Source organism: Nymphaea colorata, chromosome 2, assembly GCF_008831285.2.
Source record: "Nymphaea colorata isolate Beijing-Zhang1983 chromosome 2, ASM883128v2, whole genome shotgun sequence".
Lineage (NCBI taxonomy): Eukaryota > Viridiplantae > Streptophyta > Magnoliopsida > Nymphaeales > Nymphaeaceae > Nymphaea > Nymphaea colorata.
In genome coordinates, this window is record NC_045139.1 from 9085580 (window position 1) to 9102664 (window position 17085).

The 17085-nt window shown below is 39.5% G+C and overlaps 3 protein-coding genes across 8 annotated transcripts; 2 read left to right on the forward strand and 1 right to left on the reverse strand.

Moving 5' to 3' along the window:
• The first annotated feature begins 1599 nt into the window (after window positions 1–1599).
• Window positions 1600–6056, forward strand: LOC116248182 (uncharacterized). 2 transcript variants are annotated; one of them, XM_031620829.2, is made up of 3 exons: window positions 1600–2821; window positions 4046–4406; window positions 4519–6056. In XM_031620829.2, exon 3 carries the CDS (start codon window positions 4750–4752, stop codon window positions 5557–5559), a length of 810 nt encoding a protein of 269 aa, XP_031476689.1. In that variant the 5' UTR covers window positions 1600–2821; window positions 4046–4406; window positions 4519–4749; the 3' UTR covers window positions 5560–6056. The 2 variants fall into 2 exon arrangements, with proteins under 2 accessions (XP_031476689.1, XP_031476690.1); XM_031620830.2 differs by having other exon boundaries at window positions 4046–4202.
• Window positions 6057–7013: 957 nt separating this feature from the next.
• On the reverse strand, window positions 7014–12982 carry LOC116247942 (uncharacterized). 5 transcript variants are annotated; one of them, XM_050076153.1, is made up of 6 exons: window positions 12827–12982; window positions 11849–11949; window positions 10710–10787; window positions 10463–10534; window positions 9091–9170; window positions 7014–8664 (listed from the first exon to the last, which is right to left on the reverse strand). In XM_050076153.1, the coding sequence occupies exons 1-6, from the start codon at window positions 12842–12844 to the stop codon at window positions 8075–8077; spliced, it is 939 nt and encodes a 312-aa protein (XP_049932110.1). In that variant the 5' UTR covers window positions 12845–12982; the 3' UTR covers window positions 7014–8074. The 5 variants fall into 5 exon arrangements, with proteins under 5 accessions (XP_049932110.1, XP_031476277.1, XP_031476280.1 ...); XM_031620417.2 differs by having other exon boundaries at window positions 9091–9188; window positions 12827–12981; XM_031620420.2 differs by lacking the exon at window positions 12827–12982 and adding an exon at window positions 12672–12814 and having other exon boundaries at window positions 9091–9188.
• Window positions 12983–16214: 3232 nt separating this feature from the next.
• On the forward strand, window positions 16215–17085 carry LOC116248932 (oil body-associated protein 1A-like). Its single transcript, XM_031621972.2, has 3 exons — window positions 16215–16335; window positions 16405–16808; window positions 16901–17085. The coding sequence occupies exons 1-3, from the start codon at window positions 16223–16225 to the stop codon at window positions 17083–17085; spliced, it is 702 nt and encodes a 233-aa protein (XP_031477832.1). The 5' UTR covers window positions 16215–16222.

A 17085-nucleotide genomic window follows, 5' to 3' on the forward strand; every position in this document is an offset into this window, starting at 1 on the left:
GATAGTTGGGTACCCGGCCCGTTAATAACATATTGTTACTAACTTATGAATCTGCTTCAAAAATTTGAACAAATTTATGAAATACTTGTCATGGTGTTATATGAATCTACTTTATTTTTTATGATAAGTTCATGAAACAACTTTTTTGGGTCTCCCATATGAGTGAATCTCAATAAGAGTGGGCAACCGATGTAGTACCCAATGGATAGTTGGGTACCTGGCCCGTTAATAACATATTGTTATTAACTTATGAATCTGCTTCAAAAATTTGAACAAATTTATGAAACACTTGTCATGGTGTTATATGAATCTACTTTATTTTTTAGGGTAAGTTCATTTAACAACTTTTTTGAGTCTCTCATATGAGTGAATCTCAATAAGGGTGGGCAACCGGTACCCAATGGATAGTTGGATACCCGACCCGTGATGGGACGAGCTTGGGCTGGTTTTTTGAATTTTGGGTCAGATTGATTGATTAAAAAAGTTTATTGGGCCGGGCTCTTCATGTGTCGCCGATGACACCCTTAGAAACTCCTCATAAGTCGGCAATGATACTCTTAGAAGCTCACAACGGGTAACTAAAGGTTTTTAAGATATTAAAATATGAAATATTAAGGTTTTTCACCAACAATTGCTTGGGGCCAACCCAAAGCCCGATTTTGTTGAGCCTTGGGCCAGCCCGACCTTGCCCAATGCCCCAGCCTTACATCTCAGATTCCCTTTTACTGAAATCCATAGTTTAAACAAACTACTACAGTGTGGATACGAGATCCCTACTGATTCTTCAAAACTGAACTTGAGATCTTCAAAAAAGTGCATTTGATTACCTTGGTTATAAATTCATCATGACTTGAGAACGGTGGATGTAAGATCAGACCCTTCCCCTTCAACCATACATTTAACCTTTTTTTCATTTTAAAAAGATAACATAAAAAACTTAAATGTGGATCTTAGGTTTTGGTAAGATCTTTAGTTTGAAGAATCATGAATTTTACAAGTAGATCTTTTGGCCTCTTAGATTGCCATGGATCTTAGGTTCCTAGTAAACAAACAGAGCCTGATAATTTCAGCAGCCTCAAATGAAAGATTGGGTTGGAAGTGTCATACGAATAAAAATTAAAAATCTATCAATTAAAAACAGTTGCCACATGCACATTATCGATAATTTATGGCCAAAAAATGGTTTATTGTATTTTCAACAGTAGTTTATGGTGTTTTTCAACAACAGTTTTTTATTTTTAATCATTGAGCAACATGAGATTCCCTGCATCACTCATTTGAATCCTCATATATATATATATATACCCTCTTGCAAGGCCAACGTGGTACGCTGTTACCTTCTGAAAAAAGTGTGACAACCAAATAAAAAAACTCAGAAAACTGACCTACATTCGAATTCGGATAAAAACGGAGTCTTGAAAGTGAAAAAAGTTTCATAAAATTCCACGACCTCGCGGGCTCTTTATTATAATACGTCAAACAAGCCTGTCCCCATAGTGAAGGCATGCGTAACATATAAAATTACAACGGAGGGGGGGCAAAATAGACCTTTCAACATACGTCCTGCACGCGCGGAGCGGCTGCCGACGATCAGATCGCCGAGGAACTGCGGAGTCTTTCGTCGTCCATCGTCTCCTTCACTTCTCACGCGCTTAAATCCTTCCTCTGCGGCCTTGATCCTTCATCTCTCTCTCTCTCTCTCACTCTCTCTGGTTTCGGGGTTTTCTTGGTTCTATTTTGATTTACAGAATCAGTTGCTTCCTCGATCACTTTTTTGAGTCTGATTGATCTCCGCCATGGCTAGGCCTCCTTGATTTTTTTCGAGTCGTACCTTCTTGAGGTTCCGTTTCTGAAGGTTCGACGGTCTACGTTTGTTCCTTTTTCTTCCTTCGCGATACGATTCGTGTGTCTTTATTGGTCTTTTTAGGTGCTGGATTATGGTAAGAAATCATCAAGCTCCTGCGCTTTGGTTTGAAGGTGGAGGTCTATCGCCGATCGCTTAGCTTGTAGCTTTCTGGTCTTTACCTTGTTCACTAGTGAAGAAAGTTTTGGTTTGAGGTTGTGATCTTTACTATTCTAGTTATGGAGAGCGATCGGATTCGTTAAGTTGGAAATGGTTTGAGTTTTTGGTCCTTCTGTTTTCTTTGTGCTTCCGGGTTTTTGATCTTTTGCTCTCCGAGAGGTCCGGCAGGTTAAGCAGGAAATCTGATTTTCTTCGTCAGCTCTTCTCCTTTTTGGGTCTCTGTCCTTGAAATCCCTGTTTAGCTCGGAGCCCATCTGGAATTTGTTCGACTTTTTTATTAGCCTTGTAGTTTTTCAAGCATTGATACCTCATTTCCTAGTGTTCCTCTGTCTCTCTGTTTTTCTTTGATCGAAGTTTTGTCCCGTTCCTGTGGCTTTGGTGACTACCATCATGCTCCATCTCTACAACGAAGCTGAGGACGTACTATTCGTTTATTAAGATTAACAGTTCTATTTGGCCGTTAGAGTTCTCTTTCTCGTTGATGTTCTGATGGCTCCGCGTTCTCGTCGGTGCTTTGATGGTTCCATGGACCCTTTTATTTGATTTTTCCCGAGTGTTGGGAATCGGTACTCCTATCGTCTTTTTAGCTTTACGGAATTTAGCCCCCAAAATTCTGTAGTTTGGTTGCTGCCCTCACAGACCTAACAGGGAAGGTATTATATGGGAATGGAAGTATCGTTTCAGTTGGCCAGTGGAACAAGATTTCGATCGTTTATGCACAAGGAGAAAATCGCAGATGAGACCCGGACAATGTTAGAGAGAATCGTAGTCTTCTTCCGTCTTTTATATGATTGCCAGGTTTGTCTTTCTTTTCGCCGAAATGTCCTTTCCTCTTTTTCGTGGTACTTGCATATGATCATGCGTGCTATAGAACGTTTTAGACTCGCCGAATCGTGGCCGTTCTGGGTCTTGTTTTGCTCTCGATGGTTTTGGTAATCTTGTTCTGTGTATGCGAAGGGGCCAGAGGAAGAGCTCTTCTTCTTCAAGGGTTGGTTTCTCATTCTGTACATGGAGGAATAAGTCCTTGTATTGGCGCTTTTTTTGAAGGTTATAAATATGCTTTCGTCTGATTTCTGCCAAGAGTCCACCGGATGCAAGCCATGTACTTTCCTGATGAAAATTTTACTTTGTTCTTCTCGCTAGTGTTTATTTCTGGCCATGTGAGAGATTGAGATGGAGCCACAAGAGGGGCAAATGTAATTCTGGGCCTGGAATTAGGCCAGATCGCTGATTGCCTTCTGGCAGCTTGCAGAAAATTTTTTCATAGTCATTACAAATATCTTTCCCAAACTACTGTGAAAATCATATCTACGGAGACGGATTTAGTTATTATATCTTTAAAAGCTACAGAGAATGTTGGTGGGATAAGTTACAGCAAATTACCAAATGGTGATCCTTGATAGGATTAACCGATTAAGTATGGTTTCCGAGTACATCTAGTAGCAAGCTAATGGAAATGCATTGTTTGCAACTTAGAAGTTGGGTTTTCTTTTAGCTAGTTCATCATGCACTGGGGCTTTTTGCAATAGGATCTCCGTGAAGTTTTCAGGCGCAATCACGTGCACTATATATGAAAACCTTGTATAGGAGCAACATATGTATAACTCTGACTTGTAGATGTTGGTGATAATATATTGACGTGGTTTTTTACTTATACCATGATTCTCTTATTGGAATATTCGTTTCCTTCTCCTAATACTGCGGCCCGCAGTATGGGTTTTTAAACCTTTGATTGAACACCGCTACAACATTTAGCCTTCTCTTTGTTCCATTGTGTTATTTTCAGTTTCCCTTATAATTGAGATCTATAATTCTGAATTGGTAGGATTTTTGTGGGGGCGGTCAAGTGAGCATTCATACCAAATTATATGCAATTTTAGCCTCTTTAGCTGATACTGCTGCAATTGCAATGACGTTATAATTTTTGTTGTACTTCAACTCTATTGGTTTCTTTCATCATAAGCTCTTTCCATCGTTTTATTAGCCTGAAATGATAAGAGTGCATTAATGTGGCATGTGCAGGCAGAGTATTTCCGTCAGCTCCTTAAACCTGTCACGTAACATTCTAGTAGTGATCAGTAGATCTCTTGAAGAAAGCATCAAGAAGCAGTTTATGGACAATATTTGTCTTCTCAACGTCAATTCTTGGTGCTACACACTATTCTCCTTCAATTTTGAGGTTTGCTCAGCAGTTCTGTTGTTAAATTGATCAGGATCCATCTTTTTACATCGCATCTCTGGTTTGCTCTTCAAGAGCATGGTTTAGAGCAACTTGTGATTGTGACAAATTAGATATTGAGTCTTTAAGACATATGTTCAATCTTATAGTCTGATTGTTTCTATCTGGGACTTGTTGGTGTCTAACTGAAAGCACTTGGAGCGGGTAAGTCTTATACAAAAGGGGACTTAATGTCATTTCATGTCTTTCTACCTTAGTTTTGTTGAGCTGATTGTTGGTCATTTTAGAGATTAATTGCATATTTCTTCTCTTGCAGCCGCATGGAGCCTATGTTGCCATAGGAAGTCTAAATCATTCAAGTAACACGCAAGTTCCCTCTTATGAAAGGATTCAGCTGGTGTCATCTCCAGCCTAAAAAAGTTTTAGAGCATTTGCAGGACTAGCTTCTTGATTCCTAGTGGCAGATTTGCCTCCTAGGGAACTTCAACACACTTTGTTCGGGATACAAATCTAGGATTTTTAACGATACAATATTGGGTTTCAGAAGATGAAGCTCCATTTTGGTTTACATGGATATCCTGCTGAAGATTGGCAGAAGAGATTTGTCATATTCGATCAGTCGGGAAGTACTTGCAGGGTTGTCTCTCATCCTATTATGCCTAGTGATGCCATGAGCCATCGTCATGAGATAACTGTTTTGGCTTCTCATAGTTGTGATATGGAGGAAAACCCAGCAATCATGTCACAGGCTTTTGCATCAGCATCTTTCCCAAAACTTCTGGATGTCAATTCAAATGGAAAGGAAGTAAATCTGCACAACTTTAATAGCAGGGAGAGTGCACCTAGTCGATCGTTTGAAAAATGTAATTGGAAGCTACTGGAAGACGAGCCTGAAGATGAATCAGGCAGTCAACTTTCCTGCGCTAGCCACCCTTGGAGGGAGAGGTCTGAAGATATAGATGTTTTATTGAGTTCTGATGAAGAGTTGAGCACTGGGCGATCTCCCAACATGGATGAGAAGATGAATATAACGCGAACATCTGGTCTTGCCACCGGTAAATTAATAAATAAGTTGGACATATCAGGCGACGAGGATCAGGAAGTTAACTCAGCGCCATCGACCTGCAATCCTCATAACCAACACTTCGGGAAATCAATCAAGTCCTCGAAAGCTCAGCGTAAGCGCAAAATAATTGGTCTTTATCATAAAAAACAGAAATCATCTCAGGGGCGCACATCATCTTTCAAAAGCAGGTTAACAAGAGAAGACATCCGTCGAAATCTTGATTTGTTGAAAGAGGGGCAGGGTTTGAACACTCAGCTGGTCCTGGAACAGGCTATAAATACTGCAAAATGACTTTAACCAAAGGTGGAAGCGGCAGGTTTATAATTCCTTCATGGATGAAGTCCCACCAACTGAAAGTCTAGGAGAAGCTACACTTATGACAAAGAGCGTACGTCAGCCTGCCTTCTGAACCAGGATTTCTCAAATTATTCCAAGAATACCGTAGTCGTCTCTCGTGGCCGATAAAAAGGAACAATAACAAGTTCTCTTATGTAGGAAATCGTACTTGTGTTTCTCTTTGATTAGTAGTGTTCAGGTTTGGTCTGTCTGCATGGCTTTATGCGCCAGAGGTCCTGGTCGATCGTTGTTGGAAAATGACACTGTATTTCGTTACTGTTCATTTTGTTTAGGTTTGCTCATGTTGCTAAAATTGCATAGGTCGTTGGGTAAGCTGGGCCCTTTACCCACATCCGGGTTTTCTTTGTTTTGTTCTTTGGGAGACAGGAAGACACCTATGCAGATTAACGCAAAAGAACCTCTTATCAAATTCTTGAATTCTTCAGCTTCAAGTATTTTGGTTAGGTGGCGGCGGGTTGTTATTTTAGCTAAGTGGTGGTGGAGGCAAAGCCACCCCTTCCCTCCACCCCATGGTCCAGGCCTGCTTCAAGACCTTGGGTGCCCCATGATTGATGGTGCCCGATGATTGAGCCTTTTTAGCAGGTTTGAACTTGAGTAAATTTCTTGCTATCACGTGATAACACATCAAGTTCTGGTTTGTAAATATTTCTAGCTAAGAATGCGCTTCTATTTTTAGACAATTGTTTGACGGCCACAAAGAATGGTTTCATCACAAGACTTCAAGGTGTCTACAAACAATATATTATAGAGTGCGTGCTAGGAGTCAACATGATTAATAGATCAGTCGGAGAGACTCCTGGACGTGGTTCCAACGACCAGCACACCTGTCCGTACAAAGTTGTGCAACCTTTTACTGTGGAGACACTGGCATTTCCAGGAGCATAACAAGGAGTTCTCAACCCCCTCCAGAGAACTGCTCCTGTGGTAGCATCCTTCGCGTCTAGTCTCCGCATTTTTATACTTCACGTGCAGTTTGAACATTTGAGACCTCTGTTTTTTAAATATCTTCCCACTAAGGTTTCTCGTACCAAGTTTGACTTGGACAACAATAGTGAACAAATGGACTCGTATTAAGACCATTAACAAAAAAAAGAAACCAAGAGAATAATGCATCAATAAAATTGGTTACCAATTTATAAAATACATTTAAATGGCCGTATCTGCGCAGGTTACCATGAATCATCCACTCAGATAAATTGGGTTTTATCAACTAAACATAGTTGCAATAGAGAAACTTCCACCAGCCAAAAGAACCTTAAGAAACAAGGCAAAAAACTTTTACCAAATTAAGTTAACTACTTGGTCTAAAAAATTAGAAATGTCATCTACTTCTATTCCAGTACGACCAAAAAGGGCATTAATCACTGAACAAAGCATACGCGAAGATATGAAGCTTGAATTAACTCGTAAGCATTCGATAGAATATATTCTGAACAGTATGAACATTGGTCGCTACAACAATGCAGACGTAGATGGCAGCCCCAGAAGTCAAACTAATGTCACTAAATAGAAGGATACCCATCTCCTGCCCAGAGAAAACACAGAAAGCAGAAAAACTTCTTAGGAAGCAGAATGCATTAGTGTCACACCCTGCTTCTGTCACTGCCGAACAAGCAAGTACTTAAGAAGTTAGCCGTTCCCTTAGTTGCTGCTGACTGGTAATATGTAAACAAGCACAGGATTGAGAGACATCGAAGACATGGAACAGAGGCTATTTCCATGTCATCGACAGTGAATTCCGGAAGGAAGAGGGGCCGATACTCAAACATGTTTACGGTTGTTCCTTGCATCAGCTGATATCTTCCAAAGATGTGGATACTCTTTCAACCGTTCACTGAGACATTGCACGCCAAGAGGATAGCAAAATTCACGATAAAAAGAACGGTAAAATGAAAAAAAACATGTCTGACGATTCTTTCAATAGCAAAAGGCTTCCATATCCTGCTGCTGACCCACAGTTTTTTGTAAGTTTAACTATTTCAGAAGAAAGGGCCAAAACTGTTTACCTGATACCTTTCATAGCTTCCTTGGTAGGCAACTGAACCTAACCCATCCAAACAACTATCAAGAACACATTTCAGTCATATCACAAAGGCACTCCAACATAACCACGTGCAATACATCTTTATATGTTATTCTCAACTGAAACTATACAAAGATAGAATGCTTCATGTACCTATGGCTGTATGACTATGACAGAGAATTCCAGATGTAAAAGATGTCCATACTCATGCCATTGAGAGATACCAAGCAGCAGTGAACCTTGTCAATAGATCATGCAGCTCAAAATCCACTCTCATGCCAATAGCAGAGCCCAAGCAGCACTTTACCATGTCTGTAGATTATGCAGCCAAAAATCCATTCTTATAGTGAATAGAGGAGACATGGTTTCAACTGTATTCTTCAGAACAGGAGCCATGGTTTCAACCATAATAGCAGAGAAACTGTCTTAACCTCTTGTTCTGCCCGACTTTTGGTTCATGATTGTACTACTGCAACGAAATTGAACATTATTGGCATCCTTTGGTGAAGAAAGGCCCAATGCTTGTGCAAATATTCTCTTTGCTGCTCCCAGATGTTCCTCGTCTGAACTCTCCCTGATCGTAGACTTTCCACTTTCATTGGGCAAAACATCACCCTCAGAGTTTGCACTTCCAATGGCTGATACAGATACATTCCCCCCATTCAGATTTGAACTGTGGTCATGCAATGGTGCAGTTCCCTGCACAGGTTCCATGTCAATACAAGCACTTTGAAGACCATTAGATGTGACTGTATTCATGCTTGCAGAACCCAAGACATTGTTTTGCATTTTACGTTCTGTACTTGGTGAAGTTGAATAGGTCCTACGCCCCAGAGCATGTGCAATCATTCTCCTTGCAACCACAGGGACATTTCGAGGCTTTGGTGTTTCCTTCATCTCACAGCCGTCATCCTTGTGTGATGAAAAGATACGTTCACGTGCAGCCATATAAGCTGCTTCTCTCTCTTCAACGGATATCGAAGGTGAGAAAGAAGCTGTTTGCCTGTTCTTGTAATCTGCAGAGTAAAAAAAAAACAGCTGGAGTGAATCTACTGGACATTATATCAACATGAAGGAAGAAGAACAAAGCAATCTGTATAAAATTTGAATAGATACATCTATGCAAGATCAAATGCATTAGAATGCATTTTAGCTGTAGAACTATTCCTTCCAGCTTATCGAATGCCCCCCTTCTCATTTGTGAGCAGGTGTTACCTGGTCATACTGAATCCAAGGGCCCATCTTCTCCTAGTTTACCCTTTCAATTAAGAAAACTTTCAATCTCCTACTTTCAAATTCTTTTCTTCAGATTTAAGTGTGAATTTGCACTCTTTCTGCCAACTGTGCCATTTAGTATTATTTAATTGAATCCATCATCTTATAGACATCGATAAGACAAGGCAATTCCTAGTATAGATAAGAGGAAAGGATTATAGTTGTACCTGGTAGAACTTCCTTCCTTCTTAACAATTGATGGGAAACCACTGGAGACTGATGATGATCAAACTGCCATAAGATATCGCTAACCAAAACAGCAGGTCTGTGTTATGATTATCAAGTATAAGAAATATTCCCAAAATATTCTGACCACAAGTATCAATGCAGCTATCCAATGAAAACGAATGAAAACAAACAATATACAACAAAACAGAAAAAATATACCACAATTAATGGGGTATTGTAGTTTGTACTTCTTAGATGATCAATTGACAGGAAGAGAGCTTTGATTCATTGGGTTAATAGGTTAGCATAGCTGGTTGGGCTGGTAGGCTTGCAGACTACAGGCCGTCCGTTCAATTTCCATGGGCATTATTCCCCTGGCCCTTATAGGTTGAGGTGTGGCACCAAACTGAAGGTGTACCATCCCCATGGCCACGCCCCAATGCAGCCTTGGACCCTCCATGCATTGGGTTAATAGGTAGGCACCCTGATTATCTTGTAAGAACATGACAAAGTGAGGCATTCTTTAATAGGAATATAGGAGGTTGATGTATTATTATTAACCCACCCAAATATTAAACTTGTATTTTAACTTAAAATGGGCAAAAGCCGCTCTTTGGCATGCTAGGGGGAGGGCTTCTCTGATGAAAGTAGATGATAAGACTGCCTATCTCTGGATTAGCTTTGCCAAGATGATATTGATCCTGCCTCCTATTGGTAATAGGAAAAAACACAATCCAACAATGAACAGGATGAGAGCCAATGTGCTTGTTCCCCCATGTTGTATGAGCCTTCCATTGATAACTAAGCGATGCACCTGGCAAACTCTTTCAGGTCTAGAGGAACCCTGTTAGAATGTTTAAGGCAAGTTAGGCAACTGCTTCAAAGCCAATCCACAATGTACCCATGTTAGTTATTCAAAGGCCTGAACAGCATTAACAGATCCCATTTTCAGGCAACCTCTTTTTGCCCACTGACATCATTTCATAACTGCTGGTTGCCAAAACTTAGCCAACATAAAGATGGAAGCTCTTTCACTTACCCATCTCAACACATTTCAAGAACCATTTTCATTTGACAACTAGCGTAACAACAAGAACAGACATGCTGATTTCCCTAATAGTAGTAGATTAGTGATTGCAAATTGTGTACCAACTCCCAAGTGGTGCTACACTTTATCACATAGTACATTGAATGATTGAAGTTTCATATGCAGAGATCAGAAAATCAAATTAAACTCATCTAAATATTGTTCTGATCATATATATTTAGCAACAAAACAAAGTAAAAAATCAACTTTCAATGGAAAATTAGAAGTTGAGGGAAGAATTATAACACAAAGGCACTGAAAAGATGCCTGAGAGTTGAACACACATTGCAGACTCTGGAGATCTCTCCAAAATCAAACGGCGATCATTTCCTTCCCCTACAGACTCATGGGCCAACCTGGCAAATATAATGCACATACATAGTAACTTCCAATATTAAAAAATGGGAACACACTAGAACAAAAAGCTCATAGCAAAAGCAATTTCTGCAAGATTGAGATAATGTGGAAGACATAACAGATTCCAAAAGATACAAAAATATAAGGCAGAAAATTCAGAAAGAATAGGTATACCCAAATATATCTGCTAGACGATGAAGAAGCATGCGGTGATAAGACGTCATTGGTTCCAGCTCCAGGATTGCATTTGGACTGAGTTAAGAAAAAGTTTGATTTGTTAAATAACATAAGCAAAAGATCATTGTCCACATAATCTCAAAATAATCACTATAAAGTATAAACACAAAACCCAAAAAAAAAAAGGGCAAAGTTATTGATAACAGAAGATGGCTGTTCACCATTGTACTGCATGTTCAGAAAGCTTTTGCAGTAAACCACAAAGACATTATGGAAGAGAAATAAAGTGTATTACTCTCTCTCTGTCTCTGTCTCTGTGTGTGTGTGTATGTGTGTATGCCATGCAAGAATGGACGGCTGGGGTTTTTTGTGGGGAAAGGGGCAGTGCTTCTGCTTTCAGTTGTGTGATCAGAGTGGCAATAGTGCTTATGTCATGCACACGGATGGAAGCCTGAGTTTTTGTGGGGGAAGGGGCAGTACTTCTGATTTCAGTTGTATGATTAGCATAGCAGTAGTGCTTCCACCTTCAATGGTACTAGTAATACTGGAAAAAGTTAAAATACTGTCTTATGTTTACAGCTCTTCCTATCAATAGCTGCCCAATTCAGTTTGCATATTAGCCCAATTCAACTCTTCATAAACATGCTTAAATTTTTGAATTGCTACATTTCATTGGTCAACTTTGAACTGAAAACTAAGGAATTTAAATTGAAATTTTATATGTCAAGCCAAATAAAGCAGATGTCTGATGTTTGATTAGGGGAACTCACTGATCATAACTTGACTAATTAGTGAAAGAAATTCATGAGGACCAATTGATAAAGAGGAAACATGACACAAGTTTTTTTTTTTTTTTTTTTTTTTTGAATTTTGGCACAAGAATTCATTTTGGAAATATAACAGTAGGAATAAGCTAAGAACAATCAAATGCATCTAAGATACACCAGCCAAATGAGATGTTACAATTACATGCACATGCACATCAGTTACTAGCACCAGCTGCATCACCATGAATGTTCTATTTCTTCATAATGCGCTCACATCATTTACGCTCAGATAAAGAGTATAAGTCCTGAGAACCAACAATGGAAAAGAAAAACTAGTTTGACTTTCAACAAGAGAGAGGAGCTTTTTACCTTGTGTTATTTTGAAGAAACTCAACTAGAGATTCCTCCATAGAAAGAACAAGATGCTTGCAAGGTAAATTGTCCTTAATAAGAAGAGCCAACTCCTCCACCTAAACGTTTTTGAAGAAACGTTGAATTACTTTTCTTGAAACACGAAAATGAAATACAGCAGAAAATATTAGGATTCATATAAAGCTGAAGCCATCTAAATTAGATATTCTGAACTAACAGCAAAAAGAGCAAAGAAACAGGTCCAGACGATATTCTTTCTAAAGGTACTGCTGCATATAGCATATATTTCCAGGAAGACCAATCATATCCAAAAGCCATATCCAGGTTCAAAGATGAACTTCACTGCCACAACTTAGGATAGTAAGAAATGAACTTCTTCCAATACCACCGTCATTCCTTTACTTCTAGGCACTCTTAAGGCAGAATTGCACATAGAGAATCATTTCGATCGTAATTTAAACCAACAACTTTAACGTATTACGCAAAAAATAGGCAAACCTTCACTCGGTTACAAATGAAACAATTAAACCTCCCAAACAACCCCCGCGCTGGTCAATTAACAAACGACATTTTGATTTCTCAATTCCCGATCTTCGAATTTCGAAGAAAAGATACGCTATTTTTCACTCAACAAATGAAGGAAAGCAAATAATGAGCGAAATTAGGTGGAATCGAAGCAAACACAACATTCACACACCCAAAATCCAATTGAAAGCAACAGAACAAAAAGGCCAGATACCAACTACCCAAGCCCTAAAAGAACCACCTAAAACCCCACGCACTTCACAGAAGATATGCAAAAAAGTCACCACTCCCGCACCAAAACGACAACCCCAGTCTATCGCTTTATCACATGAAAGCACACCAAGTAGCGAAGATTTCTTTTCCATCCTCCACGAAGACTACAAACCCTTCCGATTCTCCCAAAAATTCTAAAGGAGAAAAAGAGAGAAAGTTCATGTTTCTGCTACGAACCAACGTGAGTTGAGCCATCTTTCCACCTTTCCTTTCCGGAAGAGAGCGAGCGAGAGAAAGGTAGAGTACCCTATCTGCCGATTTCTTGCTGCTCCTGGCCTACATAACACGGGTACCGAACCTAACCCCGTCGGACTCCAGTAACGGTACCGTGGATAATCGCTCAAGTGGCGTCGATTTCTGAATCTGATTAGTGATTAGATTCAAATTTCTTTACTAGATTCTGTCAAATATTTTTCAATTCATATCAGCAACAAGGTATATCCCCAGTCCATTCACCACCAATGTGAAAGTAAAACTTAATTGGCCATTGTTAGAGATGTTCCATGTATTGGAGCATAAGTTTTGTTGCCATCGAGCCCTTATATTTGATCATGTTCTTTGACTACACTAATTATGCCTTTGAAAAGTTTCAATAGTTCTACATGTTCTATACTTAATATCGTATGTCTAATTACAATCTATTGGTTTGACTTAGGTGGGACTCCGTGTTCTGATGTCTTTAAAATTTTTAGTGATATTTCCCTTGATAACACGAATCTTCATGCTACATTATTTCACTGCAAAATTTTTGTAGGTGGGACTCCGTGTTCTGATGTCTTTAAAATTTTTAGTGATATTTCCCTTGATAACACGAATCTTCATGCTACATTATTTCACTGCAAAATTTTTGCTCGATAGTGTGCAAAATAGCTATCAAGGAGTACTTATGTAAAGTAGAGAATTTACTAAAGAATTATGATTGAAGATAAGATAATCTGTCGTACTACCTAGATTAGACATTGATTGGCTGTGTAATTCTTGAGTGGAGACATTACAATACTGTAAATTCCTTAATAGGTAGATGGTTTTGATTCTCTTTGAGAACAACAAAGAAAACGAAGTTGATGAGAAGTTTTTGAAATTTTGATTAGAATGAAGTTCATTTTCCTAGCCTGGTTCGAGATAATCTGAATATGTAAAGTTATATAATTTTCTGAAATATTGGTTATTTCAGGTGATTGATCATGCAAGATTAACAAGTCATTTTTACCATGTCTCGGTCATATATTTCTCTCTTCTACGATTGGCAACATGTAAAGGTGGGACAATTTGAATGGTTTGATTTTGATCTGCAAAAGGGAAAATGTTGTCAAAAAATTTACCGTCTCAGTGATAAAGATTTTATGTGTTTCATTGTCATAGATCTTGTAACCTTTTCGATTGTGAGGATATCCTAGAAACTTGCATTTTTAGTTTAGCTCTTGGATCAAACAAAGTAGCGGAATATATGATAGATGAATAACATTTGAAAACTCGGGAACGAGAGCCATTACCAGATATCTATTGATAATCAATGTTATGCATATCTACTTAAAACATAGAGTATGTCGACATGTTGAATAATCACAAATATATGGCAGACAAAGAATCCTGCGCAGAGCACCACAACAAATTGGTAATACAAAGAGGTATACTAAAACTCTCTTAAACATGAACAAAGTTCATGTTAGCAGAAGCACTCTTTAACAAAAAAAAAAAAGGTGAAATTGCACATACAATAATGTGTATATTAAAGTATCATGTAGAGTAATGCCAAATACACTTTATGAAAAGCAGATACATACTTTTTTAATTTACAAAATATTATGAAAAAATAGGGATGAGTAGTACACGTAAAATTAATAGGTAGGTTGACAATAGATCCGTCTGATGTAATTATATTAGAGATTAGATGGGATCCAAGGCATACAATTAGTTATATTGCCAGACGCATGCTCAATCGAAAGTTGGGATATTGAATTTCTTCAATAACTCAGTAATCAAATTGATGATTAAGTAGAGGAATCTGATGATCTTTTTGCCAACTACATACTAGTTAGACAATAAACTAAATGTAGCGCTGTCAGCCATAAACAAATTGTTGATCAACATTTTACATCATCTATGTACTTTTTAATTGATCAGAAAATGTATGCAATTAATGAAGACATAGAGTCGATGGAAAAGAAATAATAATTAGGAATTGGTTGATCTCTCAAAAGGAATAAAACTAGTTGGTGTAAATGGGTCTTACGAAAAAAATTTAAAGCTAAATGCTTCATCGACAAATATAAGGCGAATTATTGGCGAAGGGGCTTTTTCAAGTGGATGAAATAGATTACATGGAAATTTATTCACCTGTAACCAAGTTGGCCTCACTAAAGATTATACTAGCCGTAGAAGCCTCTTATTGATCACGATATATAGCAAAAACGTCTTCTTATATGGTGAGTCATATATATAAACAATTAGAAATATATGTGAATGAAAGTTATCATGAAAAGTGTATAAACTAAAGATATCTTACATGATTTCAAAAGTCACATAGGCAATTGTATTTTATTATTCATAAAGCGATTATTAAGATTTGATATATATATCAAACAAGCTCGATCTACGTTTGCAAATGTGGGAAGCATGTTTTGCATACATTACTTCGCATTGACGATATCTTGTTGCTCATGAAAATGATAGGGAAATGGTATAAAGAATGAAATATCGGTCGAATAAGAATTTTAAAATAAAATAATGGGTAAAGCCTCATGTATTTTAGACATAAAAATCACATGTACAGGAAAGCAAAGTTACTAAGGCATAGACAAGAAAGATAGATTGAACATGTTTGAAAGTGATTTAAAACTTATAAGTGTAAAACAATTGAACATCCTATTACAAAAGGAGTAACCTTTGGTGTGGGCTTGTATGGGCAATTGCCCACAAAGGCCCACATAGTTTCTTTTAATTTCATATTATTAGTTTTTCTACATATTTATTTTGGCACGTGTTGGTATGCGGTACAAATGTCTAGCTCCACTAGCAAGCAAAAGTGGATGTCCTAAAGAAGGAGAACAAAAACTTAATGTTTACTTTATATGCACAAGCTAATATTGGTAATCTAATCTATGTTGTTATGTATAAGACCATCGATTTTGCCTGGGTCCTGTTAATCGATGTTAAAGTAATATCCAGGTTTGCCATCTTTGCTGGTTGGATATACAAGTATTGGCTTTTGTTGGATGGAAAGATGATAGTAAATTCGCCTTTAAGATATGTAAATTCAGGTAGGTCAGATTTAGACCGGGCTCAAGCTTTATCCAATTCAAATCGTTGGACCTGAGGATGGATTTGCATGGACTATGGATGGAGGGAGAGGGCAGATGAATGCCAGGTGATGATGAGGACGCTGCCGGGTGTTGGATTGGAGACGCCTCTCGATACAAGTGTCAGTAGATTGACGCTCGTGTCGTCCCCATTGCCACGAGGAGCAGCAAGGTCATAAAAGGTGCTGCATTATTACAGTCACAACGGAATAGAGAGCTGTTTCTCTCTGTTTTGCAAGCCTGTGATAGGTCTCAGAGAGAGGGAGAGGGAGAGATGGCGGATGTTCCCGGGGAGCCGACGCCGATGAAGGCATCCATGGCAGAGACGGCAGCGGAGATCATGCAGTCCTTCACTCCCATCAAAAAGATCCACCAGCACCTCTGCGCGTAAGTCTTCTCTCCCCCTCCATTAAAACTTGGTGGTGGCCTTAAACATGCAAATGGGCATGGCGGCAGGTTCCATTTCTACGCGTACGACATGACGAAGCAGGTGGAGGCGCACCACTTCTGCTCCCACCAGAACGAGGAGATGCGGCAGTGCCTCATCTACGACGGCCCCGACTCCGACGCCAAGCTCATCGGCGTAGAGTACATCATATCGGAACCGCTCTTCCTGGCGCTGCCGGATTCCGAGAAGCAGCTATGGCACTCCCACGTATACGAGGTGAAGAGCGGGGTGCTGTTCATGCCGGGGGTGCCGGGGCCGGTGCAGCGGCAGGATCTGGAGAAGGTCTGCAAGACCTACGGCAAGACCTTCCACTTCTGGCAGGTGGACAGAGGCGACGCCCTACCGCTGGGACTCCCCAACCTCATGGCCGCCTTGACCGGCGATGGCCAGCTCGACGACTTCCTTGCCCGAGGCACAGTATTCCGGAATCTCCACTCTCGTTAATTCCTTCCTTCATTCCCATTATCCGGCCAGACTGAAACTGAAACATGTTTTGGCGTGCAGATGTGGAGAAGAGGATGGGGGTGTCGTTCGAGAGTGAGAGGGAGAGCCGGCAGTACATGAGGGGGCCGGAGCACGGCATCCACCCGCTGGCGGACTCGTGGAAGAGCGGCAGGGGAATCAAGGCGGAGCTCAGGGAGACCGACTGCGTCAAGACGGCGACCACCACCGCTCGAGTTTTTGTCTGA